Source organism: Fusarium sambucinum, chromosome IV (genome assembly GCF_050947815.1).
Source record: "Fusarium sambucinum isolate potato_lamoka chromosome IV, whole genome shotgun sequence".
In the NCBI taxonomy this organism is placed as follows: domain Eukaryota; kingdom Fungi; phylum Ascomycota; class Sordariomycetes; order Hypocreales; family Nectriaceae; genus Fusarium; species Fusarium sambucinum.
The window spans coordinates 4453148-4470633 of NC_139291.1; the positions used below are offsets into that span (position 1 = coordinate 4453148).

Here is a 17486-nt window from a genome sequence, read left to right on the forward strand (position 1 = left end):
GGGAAGAGGACGATGTTATAGCATAGCAGGTTCGTTGAGTGATTCCGTATGTATGGTATACAGTGAGAAAGGAAAGTCGTGAGAAGCCGTCGAGTTATGAGCGTTATTCTAACAGTCGTCGGGTATTAAGAATCGGGGTCACAAGCCAACAAACAATTGGAGGTGCGTAGCGGTCGCGGAAGTGGTGGGGGTGAAGAGAGCAGGGGGCGCTGAGACAAATGGAGAGTAATAATGGCTAATAAATGTACAGGTAATGAATAAGAATGATCTTTGAGGCCGTAATAGTAGGTAGTAAGCGTTAAGAATGTTGGATATTGACACAGAATCAGAGTTTAGAGAAGGAATTCCTTGAGTTTGCGAAGCAGATTGAAAACATCCATGGAATCCAATCTTCCAGCGAGAGTCCACTTTCCGAAAGTTAGGCTAGACTACCGACCTTCAACGTGGGGAAACAGGGTTGATCAGCGACAGTTGTCCACTAAACACCCTGTAATTGCTGATTTGTTCAGCAGGGTTCTTTGACAGCTGAAATTGCTTTTCCCAACAAAAACCAAGCAAAGATACAGATATCACTGCTGTTGTCATGTACTGTCTGTCTTTCAGCCTCAGTAACACATCTGACCTCTTGCCAGCCAAAAAGAAAATAAAACATACATTTCAAGGTATGCTCACCGCTAAACAAGAGGGCCACAAAACCCAATCACAGCGCTATGCACAGCAGCCCTTACAGCGGCACGTGGTACGCTGATGCAGTGTGGCTACCAAATGCGTCATGGTTTTGCATCTGCATTTCTCATTTCACATGTCAAGACTGTTTTCTGCGTCTTTATTGGACTCTCCACGTTTTATAGACAAAGCCGATGGTCGGCAGCTGATTACAATCAAAAACTCTGGGGAACTTGCGGGGGAGAGACGAGGTAAGAATGACTGTGCTATTAAATTGACGGGTTATTGAACAGAAAGAGTTCATGGAATGATGACACGGCAATGGCGGCTGATATGGCTGACAATGTCTTCAACGTGACCAGCCCAGTTCATGCACTTGCCCGCACATCATTTTTCGCGTTCCGAGATTCAACACCTTTTTTTTACTTTGTCCATCTTGTTCATTTGCATTCAGCTGAATAGATTTGAGACATCTGGCTGGCCCGTCCGTATTCGAGTGGTTGACACTGGATCATGTGCATATGTTTCCCGTCCGAGGTTCCCCTCCCTGTATTGGACGTGATGATCTTTAAACGATCGAGATTTGGGTCAGTCCAGATCTGCACTTAACTTTCCAGGCAGCTAAACTCGACGAGCGGTATAATAATATTCCGTGTCTTTTACTGAGCAAACACTCCGGAATACATGGATAATCTGTCGGATGAAAATGAACGACCCCCCGAGAGACTTTAGCCAGTGAGATTACTCAACAGACATACACTGGCAATCTCTCCGAGACCTGGGACCTTGATGAACTATCGTGGCGGGTATCTGTGGCTACAACTGGTCTAAGAGGTTCTAGCCTGACATGGAAGCTCCAGAGTCTAGACTGGATAGTCTTCAATCTAACCTTTGTAGGAGCTGTGTGTGACGCAAAACCTGTGGCTGTAGCTATCCTTTTGCTTGACATTGGCTGGGTTCGTCTTATTCTTGTTACGCGTTGCTTGCATACCAAGATATCTTCTGTGTTACTGTTATTGAACCAGGTACGGCGGGTACACAATAACAGAGGAGCCTTATGTCAAAGCTCAAGCTATAGCTCCAGCAGGTAGATCACTGAAAGCATGATAACTTCAGCGGTCTTTAACCCCAATTACAAATAATTGATGCGCCAAAAGTACTCTAAACAGAATTGCAGATCATGGTATTAATTAACTGTACCTTGATGCAATTAAAACAAACCGAAACGCGTCTTGCCTCTTCCCCTCTTCGTGTTACACACACACAAAATTACGTAGTAGTGACGCCTCTTACACACGATAATTGCAGCATGCGAATGTAGTTCGTCTTCCCCCCGCATCAAAAAAATACCTGCTTTTCTGTGTCAAACACCCGCAATCGACATGTCATTGATGACGTTGTGTAGCATTTGCTTTGTTTTCTTTTACTTCCTCCTCAAGTAACCGGAAACGAAAGGAACGCCTCAGGCGACGAATGCGGCGTAAGCTTCCGCCTCATCTTGCTACCTCTTCTTTCCTCCTCTCCTCTTTAAAGCTCTTGGGTCCCAGCTCTTCTCCACGTCTTTCTACACTTCTTAGCTTCATATCAAATTGACCTTGACTATATTGAAGAAGAAGACTTGACTCAACAGTACATTGTCAATCATGGAGGCTTTCAAGACTCACGGAGGCGTCAGCCCCATTCCCACTGTCATCCGTATGTTGTCCACCACTATTATCAGCTTCACCATGAACCCATACTAACACTCACACAATAGCTGAGCCAACTCACTACCAAACCATTGGCCACAATGGCGTTCGCGCTCTATGGGTTCTCTTCGTCGCCATGACTGTCGTCTCCGCCATCTTCGCAATTCTGTCATGGAACGTCGCCGTCCAGCGTCGCATCTTCTACTTCTTGTCCACCTTGACCACCATCATCTCAGCCCTAGCCTACTTCGCCATGGCTTCCGGTCAAACCTCGTACTTCAACTGCGCCAGCGTGCGCGACCACCACAAGCACGTCCCCGACACCCACCACGATGTCTGTCGCCAGGTCTTCTGGGCGCGCTACGTTGACTGGGCTCTCTCCACACCCATTCTGGTTGTTGAGCTTTGCTTGTTGGCTGGTGTTGATGGTGGCCACACCATCATGGCCGTCATCGCCAATGTCATCTTTGTCCTCGCTGGTGCTTTCTCTGCTGTCGGACATGCCAACACTGCTCAGAAGTGGGGATGGTATGCTATCAGCATCATCGGCTTTGTCTTCACCATTTGGCACGTCGCCGTCCACGGCTCGCGAACCTCTCGAGCTCGCGGTACCAACATTTCGCGACTCTTTGGCTCTATCTCTGTCGCTGCTCTCATCCTTTGGATCGTCTACATTGTGTAAGTCCTCTTTGTACTCGTGTCAATTGAACTCATACTAATAGCACAACAGCGTCTGGGGTGCTGCTGGTGGCGCTTGGCAGGTCAAGGTCGGCACCGAGGTCGTCATCTACGCTGTCCTCGATGTTTTTACCAAGGCTGTCCTCGGCCTCTGGATCATCACCGCTACTCGACGAAACCGCGACATCGCCCCTGAGATTGGTGGCTACTGGGCCCACGGTGCCGGTGCTGAGGGTACCATCCGTGTAGGCGACGATGACGAGGGTGCTTAAACGCGTCTTTAAGAATTTCGATCGCGACCGTGTGGCTTGTCCGCATCCGTCACGATATCCCAATATTTTCAGCTTCACCTTGATGGTGGTTGCTACACGAAACCGAGCCAGTCGGTATGGAAAGAATGATTGAGCAAGAATGTATGGTATGGAGGGAGGACGTTTAGTTTGCGTGTCCATGCTTCCCAAAGAGGGCAAAAAGTCTTGAGTTGTGGATCATGATGGAGCAATAGGACTTTTAATGGAGTTACGAGATGAGAGTTTTAGTGAATTACAAGTAATGAAAGCTGCCCAATTATCTATCACTCACACAAAAAAGCATTCTGTAAACACGTGCACGAATCCTGGATCTACCCCATATAACACCCAGTAGTACTCAACACAGTCATGGCGCCAGCTGTCACACGAGCGGGAAGGGGTTTACTGAGTGAAAACTGTCATAGCCAGCACGTAAATTATATCCATGTTGGCGTTTTGGCCGTTGCGCTCAAACCATAAGGGGGGTTCCATGAGGCCTTCGCAACACCATGGCGTTGCACCTCAGGGCGAGGGGAGATGCCCGTAGCGGCAGGGATTCTCACCGTTCAGTGGCAGGCTAGTGGGTAGCAGAAGAATTAACCTCGAAGCTTTAGGCGATAAAAATAAATAGGCTAAGAAGTGTAGTCTAAGTAGCATAAAGTGGCCTACGAACTTAGTCTCTTATGCTCCTGGCGGCCAACTTTTCTAATACTCTACCAGTGGAGGTTATCGAATGGGGCCAAACGGTAGCTATAATATATACGGAGTCCCCATCACATCATGTACTTCTAGAGTCAGGATTTTTAGTACTGTAAGGATCATTTGAGGCTTTGTTCCTTCAAAAGATCAAGCTTAAGCAAACAATTTCATTATCTTCATCATAACTAAAGAAAACATCCATAACAATCTTGCGCTCCCATTGCCGTTCTGAATCAACCCTGCCAGTTGACACGCTTGTCCCTGAACAAAGTCACCATTGCAATGGGCAACAACTCAGTGTTCACAATATTGAGCCTTCCAAAGCGGTCCACGATATCTCTTCCGTAGAACATAGTAACCCAAGTCCAATAAGCGTCCATGTTATTCCACCACCCCGTGATACCCCGAAGGTTCGGCTCCGTGCGCAGCCGCTCCAGTGCACCTGACTGAGTTTCATCAGTATCAACCTTGCACTCTTTTGGTCTCTTGAGAAGGTTGCGAAAGACGCGGTGCAGTCTTCCAGATCCCTTGAAGTGGTCGAAGAAGTATGATTCTCTGTAGCGAGTAAACTCTTGGAAAGGCATAAAGTTGTCTTTATCATACTGTGATTCAGGTTCCCAGTCAGGTTCGTCCAGGGAGTGTTTCTCCCGCCTGTGCCATCCTTTGGCAAAGAGCTCCTTGTACTTCTCGTATGCGTTGCGCTCAGACTCCTCGAAATCAGACATGAGTTTGGCAGGGTCGTCGATGAGTTGGTCTTTGATTTGCATGAGAGGGATGAATGGGGACTGCAAGTCGAGGCCACCTAGCTCCATAGGGAAGTAGAGATAGCCATCGGGAATGTCCTTAATACCGAAACGTTCACCAAGTTCTTTCTTTAGGTACTCGGCAACACTTGTAACTTCACCTCCCGAAATCTTGATGAATACGTCACGCTCGATCTTTCTGTGCGTCGAAAGCATGTTGTCGACATGCTCACGCCCAAAGCAGTTTGCTGCTTTACCAAAGTTGGACGTAAAAAAGGTCGCAGCGTAACTGTTCCACGCCTGGATGAAGCCAAGAATACTCTTGCGCTTGTCAAGCAACTGCTTGTGCAGTTCTTTGATGTGAGAGTCGACCATGGCCTGGTCAATCTCGAAACGGCCCGTCTTTGGCGACAAGCGTAGGAAGCCCCAGCGGATATCACCCTCAGGCAGTGACTCGTCAATAGCCAATGTCTTGTTGCTGTCTTTCGAGATCCGGACCGATCCACTCTTTGCGGGATTGATTTCAACTCCCGTCAGAGTGATGAACTCATCAACAGTTTCCCATGCCCTGACTGCGACATTGTGATCATTGGACCAGAACCAGAAGTTGTCTTGCATCCTCCACAAGTTGCTTGAAGTGGATTGGTTGACAGAGAAATCTAGACAAAACAGAGTAGTTTCGCCAAAAACATCACTGAGCACATGGGAAGCGGGTGTTCCTCTGCAACGTTTACGTGCAGTCGAGTCATCCTCGTCGACAAACTTGAGGGGAGCTTCGAGGAATTTCTTGAAGAAGCTGAGCCAAGTGTCTGACACACCGAGGTACTTCAAAATTGTTAAGACGGTGTCATGTGGTAGCCTTGGGTTCCAATCCTCAAATACGGAGTGGAAAGCCGTCATTTCACCGTGAAGATGAGTGTTGATTGTGATCTCGGACGATAGAAGGTGGAGCAATGTTTGCTTCAGTGCCATTGGGCTCCGAATATCGCCTTCATCTTCGCCATCGTCATCGCGGTCCTCGTCCTCATCCTCTTCCTCCTCAGCCTCATCAACTTCAGCAGACATCATAAGCCCCACTGAAGGAGCAGATCTTCGACATGCCCTACTAGCCAGTTGCTTACGGGGTGCTTTCCCTCCTGTGGACTTTCGGGCTGTTTGCTTCGTTCGCCCTCTCCGTTTCAATGGCTGCGCGGTGCTAAATTGCTCATACTCGGCCTCTTCCTCGCCATCAGCCGTATTAAGGACTTCGTGTTCATAATTCATGAGCTGGGCCATGAAGTATCTTTCCTCATTAACCTTGTCTCGCTGGCTCTGTAGGGAGGGTTCGGTCGCCAGTGGGCCCAAGTAGTAACCAAGGCGTCTCTCCTCCTCGGTAGTAATGTTCTGACGCATCGATTTCCAGGATCCAGAGTTGCGGAACGTGTTGAATGCGGACTTAAAGAAAACGCTCCACTTGACGCCAATATACTGTAGGAATATCGCCTGGAGCAGATCTTCGTGCATATGAATATTATAGATGCCGCTGATCTTGCGCGTCATTTCCAAAGGAACTGGGGATTCCGAGTTCCAGGTCCAAGACTCCAAAGCGTTGATTCGCATGTTGAGAACGTCAGCAATCTCCTTGAGAATCATCTCATTTGTTTCGAAATCCTTGAGAACCTCTCGTTTCTCGTTTGATAGGAGGTCAGACGATTGGAGACCTGCAATGACCCATTTCAGCGAGTAAACAGTGAACTGGTCCGGGGTTGAGATGCGTGCTTCGTGGTTCAAGACAGACTGTCGAAGCCGCTGCAGACTACTAGCAATGCTCTTTTTCTCTTTGACGCTGACGCCGAATAGGTGGTCCAGATATTTAGTGATGGCGTTGGTGTCAACGCTAGCTGGTTCAAATACAATGTTCTCCCATTCGATCTTGGATTGCAGCTTAGCTTGTTCACCAACATCCTCGAATGCCTCGCCCATTTCGATGTCTGCTTCTTGGTCTTTCTCCTTGTCGCCAGACAACCACTCAGTCACGAGCTCTCCATAAAGCCAGGCATACTGGTACTGAAGAGCCTGCATGTCTAGCTGACGAACAAGCAACTTCTCCCAGTCTGCCAGCATCTTGGGGGAAACAGAGGGATCGGTCTTGGCTTGACCAATGAAACGATCAAGGTTCTTGAGGTCAATCTCGAGATGCTTGAACTTGGTACGACCAAGAATGACCTTGTTGTCTTTGTCAAGCTTGATGGCAAATGATTTCTTGACACCGTCGCTCAGGGCGACAAGACGTTTGACGGCATCATGCTCTGTGTCGATTGAAGACAAGATAGATATTTTTGCTTCTTCAAAACGAGAGCGACGCTTTGACAGCTCTTGGAGTTTGGTGTTGGTGATCTCCTGAAGGGTCTTGGAGAAGACACTACCAGAAGACTCCATGATGTAAGTGGATGGATGACTGAGGAAAGAGACCTTCTTCTTGTTAGTTTGATACTGGCCACCAATTATAAGAGATGGAGTATTGGTTTCGGAAGATGAAAAAGTTTATAGGAAAGAAGGAGGGTGGAAGGACTAAGGGGAGGCAGGGTAGGATATATATACCTACCTACTATAGTGAAAGGATGTGGTGTCCTCAGGCCACCAGTAGGCAACGAGCTGCGTGTAAGCCAAGAGCGTTTTCTAACCAATGGTTACCACACTTGGTCCGTTTTTCCTGATACCAAGATACTGCAGTCATCCACTGAGCATACCTGTTCAGTCCTGTTGGTACTAACTTTTGAGGTAAGTAGGTTCGTTGATACGTGACCAAGACGAAAGAGAGGTTTGAAGTTATCGAGGTGCTCAAGTCGAAGTTGAAGAGAGGTTAGCGTAGATGCTGACTGAGCTTCAGTCGGTTGTTTGATTCGTCTGCCGTGTGGGTTAAGTGGGGTTGGATTAGGCTGCACTGTCATTGAAATTGATCTTAATATCACAGAGACGAAACTCCAGTTGACAGACAGTAAATGGTTGGTGTGCACTTGGCTATTGGAATTTACTTCTGGCTTCCAATGAATACTCTGAAGTTCAAACAAATGGTTATTTATCTAAAAAGAAGAAGGAGTAGAGGCCAGCCACGAAGCAAAGCTCTTATATGTTTGACAATAAGGACTATTTGGTCGTTCTACATGATTTGCAAAACCTGACACTGATTTAGTCCCTTATTCTGCAGCTAAGAATCATACTAGGTAAAATTTAAATAAGAAAAGCTTTGCCTGCTATAACTCATAGTTGCTTTGAAATTTGAAGTTTCAGAGCGGGGAGAAAGTCAGTACTAGACTTCAGAAATCGTGTAGAACCATCAATTAACCCATAGTTGCAGAATGAGGGATAGATTTGGTATTATTCTTTAAATATATATTAAAATATTAAAATGAAATGGGATAGGGAGTAGCAGAAACGCTGCTGTCTTAAATCTTAGAGTACAGGAATAAACAACCTAAGAGTCTGGTCTAAGCCACATAGGCTGGCTCGCTAATCCCGTCCCTTATACTTACAACGGCAATTAATTCGATATATTGAGGATTGTATAAGTGCTTTTGGTGCTCTTATCTCTTTCCGTTCTTATATTCATCACTATCATCATCAAGGCCGCCATTGTAGATCTCTCACTCCATAAATAATACGTTAAATTAACTCTCTTGGTTATTGAATCAAGTCTTGTCTCTCAAACCCGCTTAATCAAACTTTCTAACCTTGAAAGGGCTAGCAGAAGCTTGGGGAGCCTGGCACTTGTTGGCCAAAGCAGCCTTGCCCTCAGCGCTGGTAGCACTAACACAATCGACACCAATATCCTTGACACCGTCACACAGGAAAACAGGCTTTCCACCGCAGGGAGTCTTGATATCGTAGTTCTTGAACTTGATGTTCTCGCAGACGGCGTCCTTGCTGGACGAGCAGGTCAACCTGGCAACAGCGTCACCGTACTTTCCAGAGCTGTAGCCTGAGAAGTTTTCTATGCAAGGGTTAGCCAATGTGATAAGTAATGAACAAGTGAGAAATTTTTACCAAAAAGAATGTTGGTAATGTTCATCTTTGAAGGGTATTGGTTGCAGGTGGTGGCGTTGATGTTGAAGTAGCACGAGTCAATGAAAGCGTTGTACTCGTTGTTTCCACCGTAGAAGTTACGGAAGGTGACGTTGTCGATGAAGCCATAGCCGACATCAGGTCCAGCCCAGGTCTTGAGACGAGAAGCATGCTGGCCGTTGAGCATCCAGAGGTTCTCAATTACAACGTCCTTGACGAAAGACATCTCGCCCTTGTACTGGCCAAGAGATCCAATAGATTGGCCGTGAGTACCATTGCAGTACATAGTGTCAACGTGAACATCAGTGGCATTGCTCTTGGGGGAGAAGCAATCATCACCAATATCAACCCAAGCGCGCTCAACCTTGACATGCTCGACGTTGAGAGAGTCGAAAAAGTCAGTGTTCTTGGGAAGAGACGTAGCGTTGTTGGAGACAGCAGTGCAAACGACATCCTTGAAAGAAATATCCTTGGCTAATTACTGTTAGTATACGAATCTTTTCTCGTTGGTTTTGGTGTTGCTTACAAGTAACAACAAAGTTGGTCCAGCAGGGAGAATCCTTGAAGTGAATGCCCTGGATATCAAGACCAGTCGCATTCTGGGCGTAGAAGAGAATAGGTCGCAGATAAGCATTATCCTTGTCTAGAATCTCCTTGCCGGCGAACTCGTTCCACCATCTCTGACCGTTGCCGTTCAGAACACCCTTTCCGTAGATCTTGATGCTCTTGCCACCCCACTTCCAGAACATGATAGAGTTCTATAGCTGTTAGCTCGCGTCTATTATCGTTCACGATAAAACATACCTGGAAAGGATGTGTAAAGGCATTCTTCTGCCAGTAAGCAGTGTCATTGGTAAACTTGATCTCTCCGTCAAGATGAACGTGCACATCGTTCAAGAAAGTAAGATCAAGAGGCTTTCCAATGACAAAGGTCTTTCCCTTGGGCAAGTGAAGAGTACCTCCGTTGTTGGCCTTCTTCAGACCCTTGTAGAACTCGGTTGAGATGTCATCACGGTCGTTCTTGCTGTGGCGGATAGTAACAACCTTGCGGTGGTTCCTCTTGACGGGGCTCTCGTAGGGATGCTTTGCGCGGAACTCCTCAACGCTACGGGGCACGCCAGCTGGAAGATCAATTGCCTCGGCGATGGCGCCTGCAAAGAGCGAGAGGGTAGTGAGGAAGCTTGAGACCTTCATTTTGATCTTGAAAGAATGAGAGACGAAGAAAGAGCTTGATGAGAACTGTAGTAAGAGTTGTGCGGATTATGGGATGTATTATATAGTTGATTGCTTGGGTCATTTCGGAGCACGGTCTCAATCCATCGTGATATCCACCCCCATTCTATCAAAGTTGCCTCATGCATGTTGAGATGAGTAGTTCTGTTGCATTGCATGGTTATACCCCAGATGAACGATTCTTCGAAATATCCTCCAGGAGTACTCTGTAACTGTTGCGCAATAAGGTATAAGCTTGTTGGAGACGATTGTATGATTGGTGGAGACTTAATTATCCGCGGCTCAGGATACCCGTGGGAATCGATTTCCCCATCCTTAGTTGTCGATCATTTGTTCATTTCACTGGCTGCCCGCCCCCATTGCTCTCAAATCCTAGTCTCCCCCGCAAAGAGAACCCCAACTTATGAGGGGGGCATCGCCGGCGGAAAGTTGCCGGATCGCCTAGGGGACGAAAGATTAGAGATGGGATGGTCTCTGGCGGTCTGGATGCCGAGAGGATCCTTGTGAAACAGACAAGGTCAGGTGGATAAATTCGAAATGCAATTTAACTGATGCACTCTATTCTTAAGTCTATGTTCTACTATCCTGAAATTGACAAGTTTAAATTATTCCTTCTCTATAGGCCGCATTGTAATTCGTCAAGTTAGTTCATTATCATATCCAACTTGCACACCAACTTTAGGTCTGCTCAGTAACCTTGCCTTGCTCTCTCCGGGCTTTCTCATCTGCTGTGAGATCACTCTTTGCTGATTCCATCTTTACCGTCATAAAGATAAGCAATGAAGCAACAGCCAAACCAGCCCCTGTCCAAAATCCAATCTGATACTGACTTCGTGCATCAATGTTCTCTGCTCCTTTGATATCTTTTCTCACAGAAACGGCCATCTCGCCAACGCCCAACCAAAAGGCCATACCGAGGTACAGCAAGCTAGTGATGAGAGCGCCTGCAACTGCTTGGAGATGACCAGGTAGAGATGTTGTGATAAAGACATTGGTGACGTTGAAAGCAATGTCAACTCCAACTGTGGCAAGAATCATGGCTGGGAATACAAAGGCCCAGTAAAGGAAACTGTTAGACTTTCCACTGTCGGGGATCATTGCAAAAAGAATGGTTGATCCAAGGAATCCTAGTCCTGAAATTATCAAGAGCAGTCGTCCACTGAGAATGTGAAGGACAAAGCCGCCAACAACGGCAAGGATGAACCCACCCGCTGCAAGAGGGATGAACCAAGCAGCAGTGAGTAAGGGTCCGATATGCAAGACGGACTCAATACTGCCCGATGGGTCAGCCTGTGCTCGAGGGGTTTCGGGAAAGGAACTTACTAGAAGGACGCGTAGAATAACCAAAGTCCAAAGCAACCGTAACACATAAACAATGCAAGAATCAAGCGACCCATGTATTTCGTCTTGAACACTTCTGCTGGCATAAGAGGCTGACTAGCCCACCAACCTTCAATGTAGACAAACAATGCCAAGCACACGATCCCAAGGATCAAAGTAACGTAGACATAAGGTGTCCGCCAACCCTGAGGAGCATTTCCGCCGTCTGTCAATGCAAAGACGGTAAGTGAAAGGCCTGATACGATAGTAGCACTACCAAGCCAGTCCATCTTTAAACCAGGCGTAGGGTCTCCATGGTTCTTTGGAATAGTCAAAACACCTGTAATGAAAATACTGGCGCAGACAAAGGCTCCAATGAAGAAGTACCACTTCCACCCGAGGACTTGGGCAGAGAGAGCACCGAAGAAAATCCCAGAGTAGAAGCCTATGCAAGAGAAGGCGCCAAACATACTGAAGACGAGATTTTTGCGAGGGCCAGGGCGATAGATTCGAGACATGATGGCCACGCTAGATGGCAAGAATGCTGAAGGCCCTAAACCCTGCATTGCTCGAACGGCGATGAGCATAGTGGGATTCTGGCTGAAACCACCGATGATAGACCAGATGATCAACCAGGTATGTCCGCCCAGAAAGATGAAGCGTCCACCATGAATTTCAGCCAGCCGTGCAAAGGGAAGCAACAAAGCTGCTGTGGTGAGATTGATCACGGCAGCAGGCCATGTCCTCGCAGAATCCGGTATCTCGAGCGTGATGGCAAGTGAAGGTAAAATGATATTAAAGCCCGAAACAAAATATTCGCTGACCATCATTGATCCCACGACAGCAAATATGAAGCCTAGCTCAGACCAAAGTGAAGAGAAGCATGCTGGACGCTCTCGGCCTAGACGATCGAGTTCTTTTTGGTCGTAGAGGGAAGGTTCACGTGATTGAGAGTCATTCTGCTCTTGATCGAGAACGCCAGACAGCGTTTCGTCTTTCTCAGTCATATTTCGGTGAAGCGAAAACTTTTGACAAAGATGAAGAAATGTCTTATTGCGTCAAGTTATAGCGAATTTGTTGTGGGTCTTGTGGGATTTAGATCCGCTCTCAGACAGAAGGAGGTGGTTGTTCTGTTCTGGAGTTGGATAACTCAACCTTGACAAATGATGAATAAAGTCGGAACTCAGCATCCCTCATCGATTCCGAGTTTCATTATATATCCTCAAAGAATTACAAATCCTCATCTTATCTGCAAGCCATCTAAGCAACTATGACTCGAAGAAGTCTTCAAAGTGTGTTCCTGGACATTCGGGCTTTCGGACTCAGCTAGTCCCAGAATGGCAGTTTTCCACGAACCAACGAATAAGCTTAAACCAACTGGGATCTCTTATCCCCGGGCAGGAGTGGGTGGACATTTGAGAGTCCGACATGGCCACTTGTGACTTTTCCTCCTTTTCAGTTATTTGTGACAGATACGTAAAGTAATCTGACTCAGACAAAAGAATTTCTGTCGATTTTTTAAGTCTTGAAAGAGGTAAGCTAGCTGAGAACCAGTGCCAAGAGTGTTTTGCAACAGGAGACAAAAAGAACGATAACAAACGTAGAGCTCATCCAAAAGATGACACCCTAGAGTATGTATTGACAATGGACATGAAAAAACTATAGAGGGAATATCATGAGATGTAAGTCAATTGAAGATATCTTTCAATCGAATCGTGCCTTCTCTATCAATCAATTGATGACTCTAGAAAACACATCCGAATACTTTAACTGTAGGGTAATATCGAAGCCTCGGTATGCTTATCAGATTAGATAGCCAGTATCTGTACTGACTGATAAGGCTCTGAGGAAAGTGGAGTGGAACCGTTGTACCTGCCGTGGTTGCCGGGCTGTCACTTTCCAATTAACGCGTGAGGACGCGCACCCCTGCCTTGTCCCTAAACTTTGCCGCGACAGGACGCGACAGCCAAATGTCAATTTAGTGAAGCGACAATGGGTCTTCCATCTTCAACCTTCCTCACTTCACCCTGACTTACCTATCATTCTATTACATCTTGACTTTTATTCCATTCTCGATTGTTTTTAATTGTTTCCCAATAAAGTCGCAAGCTTCGTAAAATACAGTTCTTGATCACTTTTGGGTGATTCACCATTGTCGAGTCCGTTGCCTCAGTGTCCAGCACCCTCAACCGAAGCATCGTGCTGGAGCGATACACCATCTTGGAACCCATCATGACGAGCCAACGATCAAATGTGGCCCGAACGCCTGCAAAATCGGCAAAGGCCACTGCCCCTACTTCCTCAGCCAAGCAGCGCACAATCGTTTCCTTCTTCTCGAAAGCTCCGCCTTCGTCCCCCGCTGCCGCATCTTCCCCTTTGGCAAAGCCTTCTCCCACCCCCAAGGAGTCCTCATGCTTGAAAGAAACTACAAAAGCCAACACCCTTCCAAAAACCACACCTTCATCCAAGTCCAAGCCGGCCCCAACCAAATCTGCCAAGCAAACCACACCCGTCCCCGGCAGTGACGCTGTCGACCCCTCAAGCTCTCAAGAGAATCTTGATACAGCTGTCAAGGTAAAACACCTACCTCTCTCTATAGAGCCATGAACTAAATGATTACTAGAAGACCGCCTCTAAAATGGATCTTGACGCTCTGCCCAGCAGTCCAACTCGAAAGGTGAGACATCCGCAGCCTCATCTCCTTAAGCCAGTCACTAATACTCCAAAGGTGAAAAAGGCTGTTAATTATGCCGAGTCCTCCGACGAAGATGAGCCTTTCCAATTCGGCGGCGCTTCAAGCTCACGACGACGAGCAAGAGTTCGACAAGTTGTCAAGGACGAAGATGACTACGACGAAGAAGAGGACCAAGTTGTCCAGGATGAAGATAGTGGTAAGAATGCCCTGTCCGGTGCTCGTATTACAAACAGTTCTAACTTCTGCAGACACTATTGATGACTTTATCGCATCAGAATCAGACGAAGATACCTCCCAATCCAAGAAAAGAAAGCGGCCCTCGAAATCGTCAGCCCCACGCAAACGATCCAACAAGTCGTCGCCTATCCCTATGCCCGAGCTTAAAATCAAGGACAGCATCCCCGAGGAGGATGAGCTGATGGACGATGCTGAGCCTTCAACTGCGTCTCAATGGAACTACAATCCCAACTCGGGCGATAAGCAAGCAGTTGTCAAACCTGCTGAAAGGATTGCGAGCAAGGATCCAAAGTTCAAAGAAAAGGCACATACAAGAGATCCCGATCAAAGATATCCTTGGCTTGCCAACATTATGGACAAGGAGAAGAGGAAGCCCGACGACTCAGAGTATGACAAGCGAACTATCTACATCCCTCCCGCAGCTTGGAACAAGTTCTCTCCATTTGAAACCCAGTACTGGAAGATCAAACAGAATCTGTGGGATACTATTGTCTTTTTCAAGAAGGGCAAATTCTACGAGCTTTATGAAAATGACGCCACCGTGGGACACCAGGAGTTCGACTTCAAGATGACTGATCGAGTCAACATGCGTATGGTAGGAGTGCCTGAGAGCTCGCTTGATTACTGGGTGAACCAGTTTATCGCGAAGCAGTACAAGGTCGCTCGTGTGGACCAAATGGAGACCAACTTGGGCAAAGAGATGCGTGAGCGACAAGACAAGAGCAAGAAGGCCGACAAGGTCATCACTCGTGAGCTTGCATGCATCCTCACAGCCGGTACACTCGTCGATGGTGGTATGCTGCAAGACGACATGGCCTCTTACTGTGTAGCCATCAAGGAATCTGTTGTGGATGATCTCCCTGCCTTCGGCATTGCCTTTGCAGACACCGCCACTGGTCGTTTTTACCTTGCCAGTTTCGTGGATGATGTCGACTTGACCAAGTTCGAAACGCTGATTGCTCAGACTGGTCCCAGAGAACTACTCCTCGAAAAGTCACATCTGTCCACCAAGGCATTGCGCATCCTCAAGAACAACACTAGCCCCACGACCATTTGGACACATCTCAAGCCAGGTACCGAGTTTTGGGATGCGGATACAACCCGTCGCGAACTTGCCTGCGCAAAGTACTTCAAGACTGATGATGCTGACGAGGAGGTCTGGCCCGAGGCCCTTCAAACACTGCGAGATGACGACGTAATCATGTCAGCGACGGGAGCATTGATCTCATATCTTCGTTTCCTCAAGGTCGAAGGACCTCTGCTTTCGCAAGGCAACTTTGAACTCTACAACCCCATTCAGAAGAACGGGACTCTTATCCTAGATGGACAGACCCTCATCAACCTTGAGGTCTTTTCCAACTCCGTTAATGGCGGTTCCGAAGGTACTCTGTTCAGTCTTCTTAACAAGTGTGTTACACCCTTCGGAAAGCGTCTTTTCCGATCATGGGTGGCCCACCCACTCTGCAACATTGATCGCATCAACGAACGTCTTGACGCTGTGGAGATGCTCAACGCCGATCAGACAGTCCGTGAACAATTCGCTTCGCAGCTTGTCAAGATGCCCGATTTGGAGCGACTCATCTCGCGTATTCACGCTGGCGCCTGCAAACCTGAGGACTTTGTCAAGGTTCTGGAAGGCTTCGAGCAGATTGAATACACCATGGGTCTTTTGGGAGCCTATAAGGGTGGTAATGGCCTTGTTGACCGTCTTATCTCGTCAATGCCAGACCTTGATGAGCCTCTAAGCTACTGGAGGACAGCCTTTGACCGAAACAAGGCTCGCGAGGAGAAGATCCTCATTCCCGAACGAGGTATTGAAGAAGATTTCGATCAGAGTTCGGATCGCATTGAGGAGATCAAGCAACAACTCGAGGACCTACTAGCAGAGAAAAAGAAGGAGTTCAAGTGCAAGCTTCTCAAGTTCACAGATGTGGGCAAAGAGATCTACCAGCTGGAGGCACCCAAGAGTGTCAAGGTCCCCTCTAGTTTCCGTCAGATGTCCGCTACAAAGGATGTCAAGCGATATTACTTTCCCGAGCTGTCTCAACTTGTGCGCGAACTCCAGGAGGCGGAGGAGACTCATTCTCAACTCGTAAGAGAAGTTGCTTCTCGGTTCTTCCAGAAGTTCGATGTTGACTATGAGACCTGGCTGTCTGCCATCAAGATTATTTCACAGCTGGATTGTTTGGTAAGCTTGGCCAAGGCGTCGGCTTCCTTAGGCCAGCCCAGCTGCCGCCCTCAGTTTGTGGACGAAGAGCGCAGCACTGTCGACTTCCAAGAACTTCGACACCCTTGCATGATGAACACTGTTGATGATTTCATTCCCAATGACATCAAGCTTGGTGGTGAGCAGGCCAAGATCAACCTATTGACAGGAGCCAACGCTGCCGGCAAGTCTACAGTTCTTCGCATGGTAGGTACCCATCATATTCCTTTACACTATACCAAGCTAACAATTCCCCACAGTCTTGCGTCGCTGTCATCATGGCTCAAATCGGCTGCTATGTCCCTGCCACTTTCGCTCGTCTGACCCCCGTTGATCGAATCATGTCTCGCCTTGGAGCCAATGACAACATTTTTGCTGCTCAGTCTACCTTCTTTGTTGAATTGTCTGAGACTAAGAAAATCTTGTCTGAGGCTACTCCCAGGTCGTTGGTCATTTTGGATGAACTTGGTCGCGGCACCAGCTCCTACGATGGTGTTGCGGTCGCCCAAGCCGTTCTTCACCACGTTGCTACTCATATCGGCTGTGTTGGATACTTCGCCACCCACTACCACTCACTTGCGACAGAGTTTGAGAACCACCCCGAGATTCGAGCACGCAGGATGCAGATCCACGTTGATGAAGACGAGCGACGTGTCACCTTCCTGTACAAGCTTGAGGATGGTGTTGCCGAGGGCAGCTTCGGTATGCATTGCGCTGCTATGTGTGGCATCTCATCGCGCGTAATCGATCGCGCAGAGGTAGCTGCCAAGGAGTGGGAGCACACCAGTAGACTCAAAGACAGTTTGGAGAAGGCCAAGACGGGTTGTTATATCCCGTTGGGTATCCTCAGTGACCTAGGCGCACTACTTGGTGACAAGGGAGGGATGGGTGACGATGGAGTTGACGTTCTCCTAAATGCTATAGAAGCATTGTAATAAGATATAAAGATCAATTGGGGGAAAGGGAACAAGAAACTGGACCGGGCAAGTT

General features: G+C 47.6%; 5 protein-coding genes across 5 annotated transcripts; 2 read left to right on the forward strand and 3 right to left on the reverse strand.

Annotated features, from left to right (window-relative positions):
• Positions 1 to 2309: 2309 nt before the first annotated feature.
• FSST1_001503 (opsin family protein) lies at positions 2310 to 3304 on the forward strand (the record flags this gene model as incomplete). Its single annotated transcript, XM_083227404.1, has 3 exons — positions 2310 to 2361; positions 2423 to 3032; positions 3085 to 3304. 3 exons carry the CDS (start codon positions 2310 to 2312, stop codon positions 3302 to 3304), a joined length of 882 nt encoding a protein of 293 aa, XP_083091685.1.
• Positions 3305 to 4254: 950 nt separating this feature from the next.
• FSST1_001504 (uncharacterized protein) lies at positions 4255 to 7182 on the reverse strand (the record flags this gene model as incomplete). The annotated part of the gene is made up of 1 exon (XM_083227407.1): positions 4255 to 7182. One exon carries the CDS (start codon positions 7180 to 7182, stop codon positions 4255 to 4257), a length of 2928 nt encoding a protein of 975 aa, XP_083091686.1.
• Positions 7183 to 8456: 1274 nt separating this feature from the next.
• FSST1_001505 (exopolygalacturonase) lies at positions 8457 to 9999 on the reverse strand (the record flags this gene model as incomplete). Its single annotated transcript, XM_083227408.1, has 4 exons — positions 8457 to 8734; positions 8788 to 9279; positions 9332 to 9563; positions 9610 to 9999. The coding sequence occupies 4 exons, from the start codon at positions 9997 to 9999 to the stop codon at positions 8457 to 8459; spliced, it is 1392 nt and encodes a 463-aa protein (XP_083091687.1).
• A 717-nt stretch (positions 10000 to 10716) lies between these two features.
• FSST1_001506 (major facilitator superfamily domain-containing protein) lies at positions 10717 to 12365 on the reverse strand (the record flags this gene model as incomplete). The annotated part of the gene is made up of 2 exons (XM_083227409.1): positions 10717 to 11311; positions 11362 to 12365. 2 exons carry the CDS (start codon positions 12363 to 12365, stop codon positions 10717 to 10719), a joined length of 1599 nt encoding a protein of 532 aa, XP_083091688.1.
• Positions 12366 to 13590: 1225 nt separating this feature from the next.
• FSST1_001507 (mismatch repair ATPase MSH6) lies at positions 13591 to 17431 on the forward strand (the record flags this gene model as incomplete). The annotated part of the gene is made up of 5 exons (XM_083227410.1): positions 13591 to 13932; positions 13982 to 14035; positions 14087 to 14249; positions 14302 to 16703; positions 16757 to 17431. The coding sequence occupies 5 exons, from the start codon at positions 13591 to 13593 to the stop codon at positions 17429 to 17431; spliced, it is 3636 nt and encodes a 1211-aa protein (XP_083091689.1).
• Between the last annotated feature and the right edge of the window lie 55 nt (positions 17432 to 17486).